This window comes from Barbus barbus, assembly GCF_936440315.1.
Source record: "Barbus barbus genome assembly, chromosome: 45".
Taxonomy (NCBI): domain Eukaryota; kingdom Metazoa; phylum Chordata; class Actinopteri; order Cypriniformes; family Cyprinidae; genus Barbus; species Barbus barbus.
Window position 1 is genome coordinate 16909529 of NC_136723.1, and position 19950 is coordinate 16929478.

Genomic DNA, 19950 nt, shown 5'->3' on the forward strand with positions numbered 1-19950 from the left:
AATTTTTTTGAATCCATATACATAGGCATTAGCCTGGCCCATGTTTATATGCAGATAAAATGTTTTAAATATTGTGAGAATTAATATCAAAGGTGTTGATCAGGAGTTAGGTTATGTTTATGGTTATTCGTGGTCTTGCGCCTTTGAATTTTGCTTATCAGACAAATCGGTAGTTTGGGACATAAAATGAATTCTTCAACAAAATGAACGATCTTTTAGATACAACTTTATTTACATTGTCCCCAAGGTCAGGTTGATCCAATTAAGCCCCATTGTTATAATGCAGTAACTACATGTCTTCAGCAGTAGCACTGCAGGAACATCAGCCAGTGCCAGGAATAAAAACTTGACCTTTGTTCGCACCGAAAAGAGTCCAGTCCTCGCATTTTATCTGTACAGACATGGTTAAGGAGGAATGTTCATGCATCCCATTACCCTTAAGTCTTCGGACAGACAGAAGCATCGCTTCATTTGAATGCGGAAGAGTTGCTAATCGCGCGCACGCGCGCTGTGCCGCTGCATTGAACAATGCAGCAAACTTCACTGCGCAAGTGCGCGGCTGCAGTGCATGCGGCTATTTTTAGAAAATGACGTCATCGTGAAATAGAGCGAGTGCGCGCACCCCCCTCCATCTCCCCCTCCACCCTGTTCGCTGGGATTGACAGGACACTTGCAGCAGCAGCACCCAGAAAGACCAACGGGAAAAAAAAAGACTTGGGCGAAACTTAGAGGATATAGAGGGCTGGGAGGGGAAAGAAAGCGTTACAAAAATATATAGACAACAGAAAAATACAAATCTGCACCTTCAACCTTTGGCTCGCCGTTCCACTCTCACGTGCGCCGCGCTGCTCCAGATTCTGCTCGCGCACTGTGTGCCGTCCGGAGCGCGCGCTGTCTCACAACCGAGTGTGTTCTGCTGAGAAACGACCGAACCCGGTGCGAACCGACAGCCTTTGACCAGAGAGGATGGCTGATAGGGAACAACTGATCCAGAGAGCCCGTCTGGCGGAGCAGGCGGAGCGCTACGATGATATGGCCTCCGCGATGAAGCTGGTGGGTCATTATTATTAATATACATGCATTCATGCACAATTAGTCTTTAATGAGACGATTGCGATGTAAGACAGATGCGTTTATATTCTTTTTTTAAATCCTATTGGATTAATCATTTAAGTAATGTTCAAATGAATGTGCTTTTCTAGTTTATGCAATTGAAGAAGCCTTTGTCACGAGCAGGACCTCATTGTTACAAATAAAATGCTGTTAAAGGTACAGTCCACCTAAAATGGGAATCCTATTATAATTATTCACCATCATGTCGCTGCAAACCAGTAAAGATTAGGCACTTTCTTCCCTCAAACACAAAGGGAGACGTTAGGCAGAATGACAGGCTCAGTCTCATTCACTTTCATTGTATGGAAAACAGATGCAGTGAAAGTGAATGGATGCTGTCAGTCACTAATATTTTGCCCAACCTTTCGTTTTGTTTTCTGTAAAGAAAACTATCATGCGGTTGTAAAATGACATGAGGGTTAGGGAAATAATTAAATGATTTAAAATTTTCAATAAATTAATTTAAACGTTGGAAAACAATAAATATGCATTTAAACATTAGGATATATTGTATTAGGTAATCGACGGGCAAAACAGGACGGATGTCGAAACAAAAAGCTAATAAATTGTAGGTTTCGGTTCGGTATCGTGCATATCAATCGTTACAGTGGATGAACATGGGCGGCGCTATGACACCCTCATCCACATCCATTGTGCATCCGTGTCTCTAAGAAAATAGATGAAAAAACAACAATAGAGCTGCGTTTTAAATTATGAACGCTCTTATGTAATCAAATAAAACTTGAAATGCCTCATCAGCTCGTGTTTAATTGTAATCATTTGAAATAATGTGCAATATATGACCCAGCAGTGCAGCATCAGCTGTCTGGTTTGACATCCGAGCACAAAGGATGAAAGTCAATCAGTCAGTCTGTCAGTCAGCGTGGGTCAAATAGGACACAGCTGATTTCTACAGTATTTTTTTTTATCCTTTTTTAAATAATTTAAGCAACATCACCCTAATCTCATTGGTTTGATTTGACTAGATATTGTCATTACTGTGCCACGTTGAATGTTTGACATTGATATTTTCAGTGAAGGGTTCCTACGATAATGGAAAACCTGGAAATATCAAGGAATTTTAAAGATCTGGAAAAGTCAATGAAGTCTCAAATGCCATGGTAGCCATGGCATAAAAAATATATTTAATTGACTAAATATTGCAGTTTGAGTGTCAAACCCCTCACAATTATTTGTGACCATCACACTAATCATAAATTACAAGATGTTAACAGGATTTGATATAATCATAACTTTAAGTTTCTCATTGACATTGTATTAGAAATGCACAATATATCAGTAGTTATATATGTAATAGAGATTATTAACCTTTTTCATTTATCAGTCTAAATCTACCTATTTTGGCTGCAAATAACATCAGGGATTTTCCAGTTCAAACAAACATTTTATATTCCATGATGAAAACAGTTGTTATAGGCTATTCCAATTAAAACAAGGTAAATGAGCTGTGCTCTAAAATTAAACTTTTTATGCAATATTTACTAAAAATTTGAAAACAGAATCTGCGCATTATTCTTGAACCAAGAGTCTTGATAGATTTTGCTGTACACCACTGTACAGCACCATGACATTCGAATTTCAAACAAATATATGCAAACATAAAGCATTGTAATCGCATTTACTGACCCAACATCTGGACTTCTGCACCATCAGGTCACAGAGCTGAACGAGCCGTTGTCCAACGAAGACCGCAACCTGCTCTCAGTGGCTTATAAGAACGTTGTTGGGGCCCGGCGGTCATCTTGGCGTGTCGTTTCTAGCATAGAGCAGAAGACGGCGGCAGATGGCAACGAGAAGAAGCTGGAACTGGTGCGTGTCTACCGAGAGACCATCGAGAAGGAGCTGGAGTCGGTGTGCCAAGACGTTCTCACCCTGCTGGACCAGTACCTCATCAAGAACTGTGACGAAACCCAGGTGGAGAGCAAGGTCTTCTACCTGAAGATGAAGGGCGACTACTACCGGTACCTGGCCGAGGTGGCCACCGGTGAAAAGAGGGCCTCTGCCGTCGAATCGTCTGAAGGCGCCTACAAAGAGGCTTTCGATATTAGCAAGGGCATGCCGGCCACCCATCCCATCCGCCTGGGCCTGGCGCTCAACTTTTCCGTCTTCTACTACGAGATCCAAAATGCACCCGAGCAGGCCTGCCAGCTTGCCAAGGAAGCCTTCGATGACGCCATTGGCCACCTGGACAATCTGAACGAGGACTCCTATAAGGACTCCACACTCATCATGCAGCTCCTGCGGGACAACCTCACCCTGTGGACCAGCGACCAGCAGGACAGTGAAGGAGGAGATGCCAATAACTGAGAGATCAGCCACTTCTAGCTGTAGTAGCACCCGTCTGTCCCTTCTACACTGTCTTCTTTGAACCTGTATCTTATTTCTCTCTGTCTGCTCCTTCATTCTCCCTCTCTCTTCTCCATTTCATCTTTCCTGTCTCTTTGTGACACCTGAATGCTCTTCTTTGGTTCCTCAGGGCAGCACTTCAGATCCTTGATTGCTCGCTCACCTCTTTTTACCCCTTTTCCACCAACAGGATGCCGGTACCCAAACTGGGACCGTTCCACTACAGAAATACTAATGTGAATGTAAAACCAAACAACGCCCCTTTTATTATAATATATAAAGCATTCAGTTGACATGTGTTGTCATTTTATTCCTTATACATCACCTGTGATGTACTTTGGATGTTAAAATGCATTGTAATAAAAAAAGTAGAAATACTTTAATAAAAGTTGAATTGTTTCCGAATATCATATAGGAAAATTGACTGCTAGCATACAGTAAATCTGACAGCATAAATACAATGATTTAAATGACTTTGGATGTTTAAATGTACTCTTAAAAAAAAAAAAAAATGAAATGAAATGATTACGAAATATTCACAAATAGTTGTGTTATTTGTGATATAAAGGCACTAACTGACATTAATTTGGATGTTTAAATGTATTCTCTACATTCATAGCATACATTCATAATATTTATTTTGATGGCACTGATTCAGATGATTTTGAATGCTAATTTATGTTCTCAAAATTTGTCATAATATAATAGGAAACAAGTTACATCATTGTTCACCCTGCCAGGTCTGACACTATTTTGGTGAAAAAGGGGGTATTTTATCCACTTGTTTTCTGTTTTCCAACCTATTCCTCTCTTCCTGTCCTTGGCCTCTTTTTCTGTATTCGCTCCTTCCTCCCCGCTATGATTCACTGATAGCCTGCTGGTCTCCGTTTATTTAGTGTGTACTTGTAAGGACTCGATCTTCGTAGAAACTCTGTAACACTTATTACAGGCTGAGATCTTGAGTACATGGCACAGTATAGTGCTAATGTTACACCTTATTACGTCGTTCTTCTTCTTCACTTGTCTTTGATCTGTACCTCCATCACTGCTTAGATGTGTTTGTCTGTCGTTCCCCCAAGCTCACCTTGTACACCTTGCTAGCCCTGTGAATTGTGTATATCTGCTGATCTCACAACAGTATGCTGTCATCAAAAATGTGGGCGGCACTCTGTTATGAGACGCAGTGATCAAAAGTCTTTTGATTAGGATTGCATATGCAAGGTTATGTAAGATTGACATTAAAGACATTGCTTACCATGGGAACTCTCAAAATTCAGTCTATTTCTGGCACTTTATTGTGGTCTCACAAATGTATTATTAAATTATACTTTACACTATTCATACAATTTCACACACGGATTATAAATAATGGTTTTCTTGCTTGTAGTCAACATGAATCTGCCTTCACAACACAAACATATGCACAGTTTGTAGCCATTTTTACTTTCGGCAAAGTGGTGGAAAATTTGTACGAACTTACATAAACTAAAAGATGTCTGGGTGGTACAACTGTCCTGATATAATAAATATAAATATTTTTAAAAGCCTTGATGAGAAAGCCCATATGCAGTTTGACATTTTTTATTACTATTTCTTGGACTAGAAATGATATTTGAACAAAACTTCTTATTTGTTTGAAAAACTTTTGTCATGTGGTCCGACCAACAAGTATAAAAAAACAAAACAGTAAATTGCATCATAGACCCCTATAGACCCTCATGTGTGTCAAGATCAATAAGTCTATTAAAATAGATAAGTGGACCTTGCAAGGTTAGTTCAGGATGTAAAATGTCATGTGGTGTGCCTCTTCAAAATGTAATGAATTAATAATTCATGATATTGTATATTGCATGATTAAGATGCGTCCACTTTCGACACCGGCGTCTACTTTTTTGTATTCGAGATGCAAGGAAAGATTGGTACTTTACTTCATGGTTACACCACATGACATAAAACAGTATAAAAGTTTTTCAGAACTACATGAAAACAACACATTTATTATTCATTCGCTTGTGCGGCCTAAGTGACATCATCCGCATTGAAAAGTTGTGTCAGTACACAGCTTGTTGATGGAAGATTGCTATTAATCTTTTTTCTCAATATTGTGCACTGATAAATTGTGCACAATAAGACCAAGATGTGCATTAAGAACACAAAAGTCACTTCTGATTAATAATAACTTGGCTCAGTTTCTGAGAACCTATAGTCACCAGATCTTTGGTCAATGTAATCTTGCTCTTTTTGATTATGTAAATGTTCTGGCACAGATGCCTTTAACCATAGTGAAATGCAGGAGTTACATTGTATGATCGATTTATAATTGTATAGTTAAGTGAATAAAGCAAAGGCTGTGCAGAAGGTCAAGTGTTTATGACTATAAGACCTTACATCTTAAAGATAAACGTTCATGGCTGTTATGAGATATGACTTTCGGGTATTTCAGAGGGATTGTTGAGGACGTGATAAAGCCAAAGCTGTAAACCAAACCTTGTACCAGATGATCTGTTTTTAAACTTAAATCTGTGCACCTTTAAAAATATGTCTGGACTAAAAGAGAGTAGACAATGAAAATAGGGCAATTACCCTGTTAGATTTCATAGACATTGAGGTTTGGCTGCTAAACAAGAGGTATCATGATATAACCAACAAGACATGCATGTATCTACTATCTGAACCTGAAAAAGTCATGATTGGTTAATGATTGATCCTTCAGCCACAGTGTTGTAAGAGGTCTCTGAAGAAGTTTGCATTTATCACCAGAACTAAAAGATAATGGCAAAAATTCAGGCAGGTGATGTAATCAAAAATTACGTTTCAAAAATGTCAAAAGTTGCTCTGTTTCAGTCATTAGTAAATATTTTAGTAAACATTTAAGCCTATCCTGCAGTCAAAATCATGTTTACACTGTGGCTAAAAGTGCCACAAATCCACTGATTCCGATATATGTAGAGGATAAAGGCAAAGGATTTGTAAAAGTTACACTGTTGTGTGGCAAAATGTTGAAAAAAAAGCTAACTTTGGATTTGGCTGATGATTTTGTTAGCTCCTGCTAACACTGCTAGCATATGCTGTAACTAAATCAGTCCACTGATGGACAGTCAAAAGTAGCTGTTTATTTTAGGGGTGTAACGGTTCATATTACTCACGATTCCATTTGTATCATGGTTTCAGAGATAGTTTCAGTACGGTTCGGTATGTGCTATGTTTAGGAAAAAAATGACTATACTGTAAAATAAAAAAAGAATAATAAATAATCTAATTACCATTTACTACCTGCACAAACACGTCATCAACACCTGGGTGATTTTTTATTTTTTATTTTTTTACAGAGAACCGTTACACCCCTAGTATATTTGCAAAAATAATTGCTATTGTATTAATTAAAAGTCTATAACATAAAGTAACATTAATCATCTGCGTCTTCAGTGGCTCAGATGCTGGGAGTAAATGATGCCTGCTATATTCATTATTACATCCAACAACAAAGCACCTCAAACACTAAATCTGAGACATCTTGTCTTCCCCTGCACCGGAGTCAACACAATGGCGGACAGCTCTCTCAGCACACTCAGGGCGGGTCTAAGGTAAGACAATCTTGTTAATCAACTATCGTGGGAGCAGCCTGTGCAGAACTATGTCATTCTGAAAGGAAGGATTCCTGATTTGAGAAAGGGGATTTTAAAATAGGGATTTAAATTTTTTTTTTATAATTATAGGATGGATGTGTACACACACTTATAACACACATGTATGTTCAAACAACTTGAAAAGTGAATTTTGCATCCAATGACCCCTACAAAGTCATACAAAATAATATTTAAGCATCAAAACAAAGGCATTTACATGGTAAGTTACGCACACGCAGGAAAAACACAGAATGAAAGGAGTAAAACTCAGTCCTCTGACCAATAAAACCACATGCAACAAAAAGGGCAAGCTGTGGACAAAGGTATAGCTAATAAAGTCTGTGAGATAGTTCTCTTTCAAGCATACGTTTCAGTGTCTCATTATGGGATACGCCCCTTCCGCGTATTCCTCAGAAGCCCTATTACATTACGCCAGACCCAATTGGCTGGCAGACGAGACGTTGTGTCTGGGAGTGGCCTCCCCACCCCTCAGTATAAAGGGAGAGGCACAATGTCATTACGACATTCAAAACCTCTTCTCGCTTCACACCAGAAGCCTTTAACGAACTCTTGGACGAACAACTGGCCACCACGCCGTTTTTTGCCAGACTCCTTCAATTTTGCATTCCAAGCACGCCAAGCTAGCCTGTCAGGCCATGATCCCCTCATGTCACCAACCCCAGTTCCAGCTGCCACTCCGCAGGTATCCATCCCTGTAGAGCTGCCCACCACAGCAGCTTTATCATGGGGTGAACAGCTTGACGTTTGCGTCCCTCTGCCCAGTGTGTTCAGCACAGACGAGGAAGAAGACGCGCTTGATTTCGAGGAAGAAGGACAATCAGACTTTCTTCTCTCTCAAGAAGAGTAAGATTTCGAGGACTCCCCTTTCCTCCCCCCTGCGCACATGGCACAACCCCTCGCCGCGGCATGATCTACGGAAGATGCTGATGGGGCACTATCCCCGCTGCTCAGTGTGGATCTGCAAGATGTGTGCAAACGCGCTGCAGAGAAACTAAACATTCCGTGGCCGACCGTGGTAGCAGAGACTGCAAAGTCTTGCTGCGAGGGTAAGAGGCTGCTGAGAGCGAAACGGGCAGCACGGCAGCTCCTTCCTGTGTTTCCAGAGCTCCTGGAGGAGCTTGCTGTGACCTGGAAGGACAAACCGTTCACCAGTAAGTTACCCGTGCAGGGAGGATCCGCTCTCGATGTGGAGGGAATGGAGAAGGCAGGACTTCTCCGAATACCCCCCATGGAGCCATTAGTTGCCACGCACTTGCACCCAAAGCACATGGTGGCTGCAAATCCGACGTTGCCATCCAAAGCGGACCGTTTCCAGTCAAGCATGAAGGAACGCGCTTATAAAGCAATTGCTATCTCTGTCAGGGCTCTGAACGCGACCTCTATGCTGACTGCGTACCAAGTGGAATTGCAGGACGAAGCATCGACCATGCCCGGTCATACGCACTGGGAAGAGATCTGTGTCTTTCTCCACAATGGTCATTCAAGAGAGAGTACGTTGGCTTAACTTGGCGAATCTCTCTGACAGGGAAAAAGAAGCCATCCTGGACGCACCGGTGGTCGCAGAGGGCATTTTTGGCTCGGCGCTGACACTGATGCAAAAGAGATGAGGAAAAGAAGAGGGATGATGAGGTTTTGCAGCTCTGTATGCCTAGGAAGGCACAGCCTGCACCCCCTCCACCACCTCGGCAGACCTTCGCACAAGTTACGGCCCGCATACCCCCCAGCTATCGCATTCCTCAACGGCAGAGACCCATCGGAGTCCCGGAACAGAGAACTGCCTGGCCTAGGAAGAACTATCTGTAACAGCTCAGGCGGTCCAGCCAGCTCCTCAACCTCATCCTAACTCCCATCCTCAGGGAGCGAGTGTAACATAAAGTAAAGTGAAATAAAGTGAAGTGACATACTGCCAAGTATGGTGACCCATACTCGGAATTCGTGCTCTGCATAACCCATCCAACGTGCACACACACAGCAGTGAACACACACACACACTGTGAACACACACCCGGAGCAGTGGGCAGCCATTTATGCTGCGGCGCCCGGGGAGCAGTTGGGGTTCGGTGCCTTGCTCAAGGGCACCTCAGTCGTGGTATTGAGGGTGGAGAGAGCGCTGGACATTCACTCCCCCCACCTACAATCCCTGCCGGCCCGAGACTCGAACCCGCAACCTTTGGATTACGAGTCCAACTCTAACCATTAGGCCACGACTTCCTCCTAACATTAGGATAATACATCAACTGTGAAGAAAAAAAAAAGGGTGTAATGTCGAGGCGACATTTATTTTGAAGGGGAGAGTGTGGTGATTCAAAAAAAAGAAACTCCAGTGAATCACCACATGAGCAGGAAGAAGAAGGCAGATTGATGGGGTCTTCCCCGGGGAAAGGTGCACACAAACCCCCCTGTTCGCGAGCTCCCGACCCTCAGATGTTCAGCGTTCGACAAGGGACGGGTTTCGAAGTTCTGCGGGAAAATAGAGCCCGGTTGGGCCAAAGAAAGGGATGAGAGATGGTGCAGTTGTGTACACCCACCCACTAGTCACAAGCACTTTTCATGTTCAAAACTCAATAAAGTTTTCACTGTATTCCCAGAACATGTTGCAAAACATAATTCCCCAAAAAATGTTGCAAACATGTTGCAAAACACGTTAACAGACCACAGTATAACATCACCTCAAGGAGCTATTGCTCCCTTAGAGGTAATGAGACACTTAAACTCTGTCCAAGAGCTAAATGCCCACGCATGCGCAGTACAGACAACAAACTCGTTCACGACTCGATGACGCCAGAACGCTGCGAATAAACAGTTGGCGAGAATGCACACAGTCCCGCTGGGCATTAAGGACAATACAATTCGGGTACCGACTGCAGTTTGATAATTAATTCTCAGGTGCGGGGAAAATTACAGCATGTTTTTCAGGAAGAAATTTCCTCTCTGTTGAACAAAAGGGCGATAAGAGTGGTCCCTACCGAGCAGAGCCACAGCGGGTTTTACTCAAGGTACTTCCTCGTCCCAAAGAAAACCCATCTTAGATCTGCGTGCACTGAACAAGTACTTAAGGTAGTACAAGTTCAGAATGCTCACTCATTCTACACTCCTAAAATTAGTGCGCCATGGCGATTGGTCAATCAACCTGAAGGACGCATATTTTCACATAAAGATATATCCACCCCACAGGAAATTCCTGAGGTTTGCTTTCCTTGGTGTGGCATATGAATATCTGGTTCTACCATTCGGCTTGTCTCTCAGCCCCCGAGTGTTTGTCAAATGTACAGAAGTGGCACTGACTCAGGGAGAAGGGCATTCGTCTCGCTACCTACATAGACGACTGGCTGGTGACAGCTCGGTCAGAGCAAGAAGCGAGAGAACACACAGTTATGCTTCTGGAACACATACAGAAACTGGGGTTAAAATTAAACATCGAAAAGAGTGTTTTAATTCCCACACAGTCTATAACATATCTGGGGCTGTCACTGAACTCGGTGACATTCAGAGCGTGACTGTCGGAAGACAGGGTGAGAAAATTCACTCGTTGCAGCATGACCGATTTTCAGAGGGGAAACAGTGTTTCCTTTCACACATGCCTCAGGCTATTAGGACTGATGGCCTCAGCCCTGATGGTTATTCCCTTAGGCAGACTGTTCATGAGAGAGTTTCGACACTGGGTAGCGTCTCAGGGACTGGACCCATTACTTCACTCCCAGAGGAGAGTGAGAGTGACATCAGAGGCAGTCTTGGCACTGCGCCAATGGAGACACCTGACCTTTCTGGTTCAAGGGGTGCCCATGGGTGTGGTTCGAGCCAGACAAGTAATAACAACGGACACGTCGTTGTCCAGTTGGGGGGGCATTCACGAGGGCAGGATAGTGAATGGAAGATGGGGTCCACATCTGACCAATCTTCACATAAACTATTTGGAAATGTTAGCCGTTTTTCTGACGTTGAAGCATTTTCTTCCTTTTCTCAAAGGGCATCATGTTCTTGTGAGAATAGACAACACTACAGTTGTGGCTTACATAAACCGACAGGGAGGTCTCAGATCACTTCCTTTGCACATGTTAGCACGCAAACTGATTTTATGGAGCAATGCCAATCTTTTATCCCTGAGAGCGAAGCACGTACAGGGTGTTACCCAGACAGCAACATAGTTTTAGCCCAGATCCAGCCCACATCTGGCCCGTGTGAAATCCATGCGGGCCAAATGTGGGCTGGATCTGGGCCGACACTGCTTGCTGTCTGGGTATGAACCAGGGTGCGGATCTGCTGTCCAGGGGCAATCCCCTCTACGGGGAGTGGAAATTGAACAGGAAAGTGGTCGAACAGATTTGGAGCATATACGGCAGAGCGACAGTGGATCTGTTCGCGTTCCACGACAATGCTCAGTGTCCCTTGTTTTTCTCCCTGAAAGATCAGAGCGCGCGCCTCTGGGGATAGATGCGCTGGTGCACGAATGGCCTCGCACTCTCCTTTATGCGTTCCCACCGATAGCGTTGATATCCCCAACACTTTACAGAGTGAGGGAGGAGGGACTAAAATTTATATTAATAGCTCCGAGGTGGCCAGGGAAATATTGGCTAGCAGAGATCATACATATGCTGTACGAAGAACCCGTGGTCTCTCCCACTGCGCAGAGATCTTTTGTCACAAGCAGGGAGATTTTTCATCCTCATCCAGAACGCCTGGCACTATGGGCCTGGCCTGTGAGTGATTCAATTTAAATACAACCGGTCTGTCTGACAGCTTCATCGACTAGGTCTCTTTATGAATGCAAATGGGGCGTGTTTGAGGGCTGGTGCAAAATTAAACGTTTCAAAACCACTTTCCCCCTCATAGGATTTGGGATTGGTGTTAGATGCTTTTTCCATGTCCCCATTTGAGCCAGCACTGCTGTTAGCTTTAGCTTCGGCAAAGCGCATGTGAGATTCACACGCTTTCAGTGCATTCAGTGTGTTTGCAGTTCATGTCTGGTGATGCAGGGGTAGTTCTGAAACCTAATCTTGCATTCATGCCCAAAATAGTTAAGGCTGTCATTCCTCTTGAGTTAAGAGCCTTCTATCCACCACCTTTTGCTTCATCAGAACAGCAAACGTTAAATGCATTTTGTCCAGTGCATGCTTTACGCATTTATACAGAAAGAACTAGAGGGTTCAGGGAGAGTGATCAGCTGTTCGTATCTTGGATGAAACCTTGTATGGGGAAGCTGTTTACTAAGCAGCACTTATCGCACTGGATAGTGGAGGCGATTCCGTTGGCATATTCCAGTAAGGGTCTTGTGTCCCCACCTGGTTTACGTGCACACTCAACAAGGGGAATTTAAACTTCCTGGGCTCTATTTAAAGGAGTCACGTTACAGGATATTTGCGAAGCGGCGAGTTGGTCCTCACCGCATACATTTGCAAGGTTCTATAAACTGGATGTTATAGCTCAGACTTTAGCACATGCAGAATTGAGCGTAGGAATGTGAGTCACGAGTCATGACTCGTTCAGCCCCGGATGTAGTGATTGTGGTTGTCAGGAGACTTTGAGGGAGAACTGGGGTTACGCAAGTAACCTATTGTGCTCTTTCAAGCATATGTTTCGGTGTCTCACTATGGGAGACACCGAAACATATGCTTGAAAGAGCACAATAGGTTACTTGCGTAACCCCAGTTCTCTGATAACATTAAGTGAGGTGTCTCACCAGATCACCCTCCTTGAGGTGTGCTTGTTTTGAATGTCGTAATGACGTTGTGTCGCTCCCTTTATACTGAGGGGCGGGGAGCACTGCTCAAATTGAAGGGGGGCTGGGGGGATCCAGGACCCCCCATAAGGCATTAGGGACCCCCCATAAGAAGTAAAAAATAGACTTAGGGGGGTCCCTCAGACATTTTTACTTGGAGTAAGCCATTTAAAAGAAGAATAGTAGCTTATCTCTATTTGTTATGCAACATTAAATTGTATATAGTTATGCATATTATGATCAAATATATTGTTTATTTTGTATAAATTGTATATTGCGAGACTAACCCCCACCCCCACCAAAAAAAAAAAAAAGTCTGATGGTGGGGACCCCCCATAAGACTTGATTCAATTCGAGCACTGGCGGGGAGGCCACTCCCAGACATAACGTCACGTCTGCCAGCCAATTGGGCCTGGCGTAATGTAATAGGGCTTCTGAGGAATACACGAAAGGGGCGTATACCATAGTGAGACACCTCACTTAATGCTATCAGAGAACCAGGTTTACGCAAGTAACCTATTGTTCTAATTGGTTTGAGATTGGGTGGGTGGAGCTTGGGGCTAACGGAGCTGAACAGGCTAAGAGGGGTGTGGCACTGCTTTGAGGATGCAGCTTAGGGACACAAAAACTTAACATTTCTAAAATGTTTTATTTTGGTTAAATAATTTATTTTAAAAGACGTTTTTAAAACGTTGTACTACAACATTACCTAATTGCCACCAAAATACAATGTTGTGAAAAGTTGTAAACGTTTTGTTTGCTGGGTGGCTGCCCGTGAGAAGGAAAAAGTTCTAGCTTTCAAGTCTATTAAGTTATCATGAGGAGCCAACATCCCCATTAATCGTACGTGAGCTCTTTGGGATATATATGTTGCGTTAAAAAATAGGATTCAATCCAAACACAGGCAAATGCAATAATAAGCATCCCAAGGTCAGAGGTCCATATTTCCAAGGCGTCGCATTCAGGCACATATGTCAGGAAACACAATTCCAGGCTACATCTTTGGTAAGTTGTAAGGAACACTGAGTCCAACGACTTTTAGTTTAAACTCATTATTTATTATAGGTGGATTTTATTATCATTATTATTATGCAACAAAAGACAACAATGAGGGTTACATACATTAATCCAAAGCAATGGATAAAAAGAAAAGTTTCAATGACGTTTCACCCAAACCGACCAATCGACCGCCAGAATGTGAACAGCCATTGAAAGAGTCGGCGGTGATAAACTCCGCCCCTTTGAATGTGACTGTCAAAAATTCTATTCAATCATAGCACTGCATACTCACAGCTACACCAATCAGAGAAGGCCAGTAGCTCATAGCGTCAACAAAGCTTGGCTGCGCCGTAGGCTCGTTCTCGCCCGGTTGTCTTGTTAGAGGACGTTGGAGTCACAGTCAGGAGGGGCTCTATAGCAAATATTAAATTTGAAACAGTAAGCACTTACAGAGAATCGAGCCAGCATGTTCTCCCGCATCGCCAGACCAACCGCCACCCTCGTCCGGGGCTTGTCCACCTCCTCACAGGTAAAATCTCATATTTGCGAGTGCGCTAACGTTAGCGTCCATGATTTGTATGAGTATGTGATGACGTTATTATATCAAACTGAGATTAATACTCGGTGTACTTTTTTCCCTATACTCATTCGTGTTTCTTAATTAGCCATAGACCACAATAGTATAATTGAAACTAAGTTAAGTAAACCTGCATCTAGGTAACCTAGAAGTTACCTTGCTTGACATTTAGCCGTCACATTGACAGTGTAGGTGTTGCAACATAACTCATTTCTTAGTCATATGGTCTTCATGTTTATGGAAGTTGCAAGGATCATTCCGTTGAAATTCTGTTATCTGACATGAGAAGGTTTTCAGTCGACCTTGCCAACTCGTTTAGTCTGGTTAGAGGAGGTATCACTTTGACTCACGTCCACCTTTGAAAGGTCATTACTGTAAACAGCTAACGTTACTTGGCTCACTGTTGCGTAGTAAATACAGCAAAATGTCTTGATCTGTAATGCGAGATCAGGCTTAATGCAGCTTTTGTGAACAGCAAGGCCATGGGGAAAAAGCAAAAGTGCTACAGAGATGCTGTCAGTTGTGCATCTTATGTTATAAGGCTTATACTTTTTAATTTTATACAGCAGGGTAAACTGAGGTCTTGGGACCACAAAATTTAAAAGGTGAAAATAAATATGATCAAATAAGATTGAACTAAATAAAAAAAATAAATCGTTTAGTTAGTGAATAAATAGTAAAATAGTAGTTTTATATGAAGAAACAATAAGTTTTAACAGTACAGTACTATAGTGAGTTGAATAAAAAATGAATGTAACAGAAACTAGATATTTTGCAAGTAATTTTATACATTAATAATATAAAACTTTCACAGTATGCATTGAATCTTTATACATTAAAATATAGAGCTGCCTTTTAAATATTTATTATGGGGTGTGATCATATTTGTGAGTCTGTGGCATTTAAAAGATTCTTTGTTATAAAAGTCTTTTATCGTTCTTTTTTAACATAATGCAATGCATGCAGTTCAACTGCCATTTGTGTAAAACTAATTAGTTTGTTTGCTTGCTCTAAACGTATTCATATGCCATACAGACTTCTTTTTTACTGTCTAAACCATTTACAGAGTCCTAATCAAATCACTTAAGCTCTGTGGTAGTAAAAATTCCCACTGGCTTTTTTCCAGACTTAAAAGGTCCCAAGGTCAAGATGGAAAAAAATAAATAAAATAAAATATATATATATATGATGTGACCTACGTGTGTAAACGCTTGGAGACACACACACACACAATTTTTAACATTTGCATTCAGTGGTTGTTCTATATTTTGATTTAATCACTTTTTGACAAACAGATTATGATTAATGATCCCTCTTTAATGTATTTAATGCACACAACAATAGGAAGCTGTAAATTTATTGGCCTGTGGAATCAAAGGGCACTTTAATGATAAGAGTAAGGTGGATCAGCATATATTGTGACGCATTGCAATTTTTCTTTTTCTCCTTGCAGCACAATGTGAAAGTAGCTGTCTTGGGTGCCTCAGGTGGCATCGGGCAGCCCCTGTCTCTCCTGCTAAAGAACAGCCCTTTAGTGAGCGAGCTTTCGCTCTACGATATTGCTCACACTCCTGGAGTGGCTGCTGACCTCAGTCACATTGAGACCAGAGCTACCGTCACAGGTACAGAGATGGTTTCAGATCCTCAAATCCCTTAGGTTTGAGTTAGTCATTTTTGAGTTTTTATTAGTTGAAGAGAAATCCTATTTGCTACTTCAAAGTTGGCATGCAATGATAATTCACCTTATTTTCTAAATGCAAGATTCATCCTTGTAATATTTTGAAGCCTGCAATTAACTAAACATTTTAAGTAAAATTTAAACTGTGAAACAACAAACTTCTCTCTGGTTATGTATGCGAGACTTCAATCATTTAGTTCACTTAAACCTTGCCAGTTTCTTATAATCAAACTCGCATTCAGATCTGCCTTCATCCAATCAACAACAAGCCTACTACCTTTTTTTTCTCCCAAAAATCCCTTTCACGCGGATGTAATTCACAATGCATAGGAAAAGATCTTCTGGTACTTTCATGTCATTGTGACTTTGAATGTGTCTGCTATAGCGTTCACTGTCTTGCATTGCAGGATACATGGGAGCAGATCAGCTGGGTGCTGCACTGAAAGGTTGTGAAGTTGTTGTCATCCCTGCTGGTGTCCCAAGGAAGCCTGGTGGGTATATGTTACCTCTGCTTTATTTTGCTTTAAATGCATTTAAATCCACATGGAATGCCATTTGAAACTCCTTTTATTTGTGAATTTGTGCAATATGTGAAATGTTGATTGGCTTAAACATACAAGGGCTTGGTATTGTAAATGGGCTCAATTATAAATCAAAAATTTATAGAAACCCACCAGATTTCTCAAGATTGTGCTTTTCGTCCTTTTTCCTAGGTATGACACGAGATGATCTGTTTAACACCAATGCCACCATTGTGGCCACATTAGCTGATGCTTGTGCCCGTCACTGTCCTCATGCCATGATCTGCATCATTTCAAACCCAGTAAGTATAAGGTCTCAGGAGCCTTGGATCGCTGAGATATTACTTTATACCTGCTCAAAGGTCACAAGGGTTTATAGCACTCTACGTGTCTGTAAGATTATTTATTAAAATAATTGATAAATGTTCCTATAGAAAAATAGATTCTGTATTGAACTTTGATACTGTGAATTTCAGGTGAACTCCACCATCCCGATCACATCAGAGGTGATGAAGAAACATGGTGTCTACAACCCCAACAAAGTCTTTGGTGTCACAACACTGGATATTGTCAGAGCAAACACTTTTGTTGCTGAGCTCAAAGTGAGTTTTATAAATTCAAGATTGATCGAAGAGGAATTGATTTTTAAGAGCAGGTTTATTTAATGTCATCACCAGAAAACATATTTGCACAGTCAGTTCATTGCCACCATTGCTGCACTATTTCTAGGGCCTTGATCCCGCCAGAGTCAATGTGCCCGTTGTCGGAGGTCATGCAGGAAAGACCATCATTCCTCTCATTTCACAGGTAATGAAAACCTGTATTACTACCTAATTTCTAAAATTATTCAATAAGCATATTAACAGTATTATGTCACAATACCTAGCAAGAAAAGCTGTGGTAGGATATTTTGTAGGTTGTTGGTTGTTTTTGTTTTTTTGCCCTGTTGCATTGCACTGCATAACCCTATGAAATCTCATTGGTCCAAAAACTAGTACCATGAACATCAAATAACTGATTGGCTATGATTGCTTTTAGACAGATTTTTATTTTATTTTGTGTCGTTTTCAGTGCACTCCCAAGGTTGAGTTCCCTGCAGATCAGCTGTCCGCTCTGACAGGCAGGATCCAGGAAGCAGGAACTGAGGTTGTGAAAGCTAAAGCCGGTGCAGGTGAGAACTGAAGTTTTATATGATGCATGACTGCTTGCTTGTTTATTTTGTTTTTTGATGAAGTAGCATTTGGTTCCTTTGTTGCCAGCATTTTTATGGTGCAGATGCTCACTTTAGTGAAGTAAAATACCATTGAGAAGATCTGGAATATGAATTCATATGTTTAAATTGAATATATCTCTGTTCATAGGCTCTGCTACTCTGTCAATGGCCTATGCTGGAGCCAGGTTCACATTCTCCCTTCTCGACGCCATGAATGGAAAAGAGGGCGTTGTTGAATGTGCATTTGTTAGATCTGAGGAGACAGAATGCAAATACTTCTCTACACCTCTCCTCCTCGGGGTAAATCTAGCTAGAGCCTCTTTAGATGCTACGTCACCTTATTTTCAGATAACACAAGGTCATAAAGTGGTAAAATTAGACTAGGCTTTGTTTGTTTTAATGACATTTTTTTACATTTTAATTTTCTTTTCTCAGAAAAACGGCATTGAAAAGAACCTTGGTCTTGGCAAGCTCTCTGCGTTTGAGGAGAAGCTGGTAGCTGAAGCCATGGATGAACTGAAGGGCTCCATCAAGAAAGGAGAAGATTTTGTTTCAAAGATGAAGTGATCTGTGCTTGTGGCACACTACCTGTGAAATGTCCTTTATTTATAAAGAGGAGTCATTGTATGTCATCAAGGTTTCCTAAGATGTATTCATCATGTTCAAAGATACAGACTTTGTACGATTAACAGTCAAATCCACCCATCAATAAAACGGTCTGTTTACCAACTCTATACATCTTTGCATTTCACTCAATTTAAAATATTGCTATTTTGCTACGAGATCCTTTTATTGACTTGTATTTTGTTGTTGTTGATAATTAGGTGCAATTTGAGTGACTCATAAATCAATGTGAATTCATTTTACATAAACCGAAATGGCTCTGAGTAATCCTGCTGTCAGTGTTTTTTTTTTTTTTTTTTAACAAAGATCCTTATTCAAATAATTAGTGATTTAGAATTATTTAAGTGACATTTGAAATGGCTATTACATTTCCTATTAATTTGTATTAATTATTCATAAAGTATGATGGCTGCAAATGTACTCCTTAGTTGTATCATTTGAGAATGGGGTGCTGCATGCATGAAAGATTTTTTTTCCCCAAAACATATATATTTTGCAACCAATACCAGCTAGCATTTTAAAAACATCTCAAATGTATAAATATCCAGTTTTATGTTTCAAGTATTATTTCACATTTTCCCTTTACAGCAGAATAAGCCGCATTGGAAGAAATAAAAAAGGATATATATTCAAATCTGCAGATTATTAAATGTATAATTATCCAGTTTGTTCTTTTTTATTATTCTTTTTTTAAATCAATGGGTTAGGTCACGTCATCCCAAATTACCCTCCGCTTTACTGTCATAAAAAGTAAACTATAGTGCCCAGTGGAGGCACACTATGGCCTGGTTTCACAGGCAGAGTTTAGGTTAAACCAGGATTAGGCAATAGTTCAATTAGAACATTTAAGTACTTTTTATAAACATGCCTTTGAAAAAAACAATACTGATGTGTATCTTGAGACAAAACAAAGGCACTGACATATTTTAAGATCAATTAGTGCAAATCTCTTTAAATTGAAACAGATCAGATTTACATTTTAATCTGGGATTAGGCCTAAACCTTGTTTGTGAAACAGGGGGTAATTGTATTGGTCTGGGGATCCCTGCCGATGATTATTATTTGCTTAACCACTTTAAAATGGCTTTTTGGTTGCTTTTAGTCAGAAAACACAATATAATATAATTTCACTTACCTGGCTTATCAATTGAAGCAAACTCCTTCTTAAAAGTCTGTGTTAATTAATTGCCTGTTGTGCCATTTAATTAAGACACGTTCTTCCTTTATTTTTAATTTGTGTATATACTGTTTGAATGACAACTTGGTAAATCTGTTGGTAAAAAACAGATCGCTTTCCAACTTCAGTAAGATTTTATGGTATTACAGTTGTGAAATTACAAAAAAAAAAACACATTCTGAGACATGAACTAAAATGAATTGTGAATTTTATTAACATTAAATCGTCTTCCTCCCATTTTCCTGAGGAACCGCCACTGATAGTGCCACGAAATTAGATACATCAAAACAGGCTGATTTTTGTTATGTATTCTGTACA

General features: G+C 41.0%; 2 protein-coding genes across 2 annotated transcripts; both read left to right on the forward strand.

Moving 5' to 3' along the window:
- The first annotated feature begins 495 nt into the window (after positions 1 to 495).
- Positions 496 to 4748, forward strand: LOC306863714 (14-3-3 protein gamma-like). The gene is made up of 2 exons (XM_079407226.1): positions 496 to 1053; positions 2788 to 4748. Exons 1-2 carry the CDS (start codon positions 967 to 969, stop codon positions 3439 to 3441), a joined length of 741 nt encoding a protein of 246 aa, XP_079263352.1. The 5' UTR covers positions 496 to 966; the 3' UTR covers positions 3442 to 4748.
- A 9378-nt stretch (positions 4749 to 14126) lies between these two features.
- On the forward strand, positions 14127 to 18567 carry LOC306863904 (malate dehydrogenase, mitochondrial-like). The gene is made up of 9 exons (XM_079407499.1): positions 14127 to 14371; positions 15873 to 16041; positions 16505 to 16588; positions 16811 to 16920; positions 17095 to 17220; positions 17348 to 17425; positions 17690 to 17789; positions 17980 to 18131; positions 18267 to 18567. Exons 1-9 carry the CDS (start codon positions 14309 to 14311, stop codon positions 18396 to 18398), a joined length of 1014 nt encoding a protein of 337 aa, XP_079263625.1. The 5' UTR covers positions 14127 to 14308; the 3' UTR covers positions 18399 to 18567.
- The last annotated feature ends 1383 nt before the right edge of the window (positions 18568 to 19950 follow it).

Coding starts and splice junctions, on each gene's coding strand:
- LOC306863714 (XM_079407226.1), top strand. CDS start 967: ATGGCTGATAGGGAACAACTGATCCAGAGAGCCCGTCTGGCGGAGCAG. Junction 1,054..2,787: donor TGGCCTCCGCGATGAAGCTG/GTGGGTCATTAT, acceptor CTGCACCATCAG/GTCACAGAGCTGAACGAGCC.
- LOC306863904 (XM_079407499.1), top strand. CDS start 14,309: ATGTTCTCCCGCATCGCCAGACCAACCGCCACCCTCGTCCGGGGCTTG. Junction 17,426..17,689: donor TCATTCCTCTCATTTCACAG/GTAATGAAAACC, acceptor TGTCGTTTTCAG/TGCACTCCCAAGGTTGAGTT. Junction 17,790..17,979: donor GAAAGCTAAAGCCGGTGCAG/GTGAGAACTGAA, acceptor CTCTGTTCATAG/GCTCTGCTACTCTGTCAATG.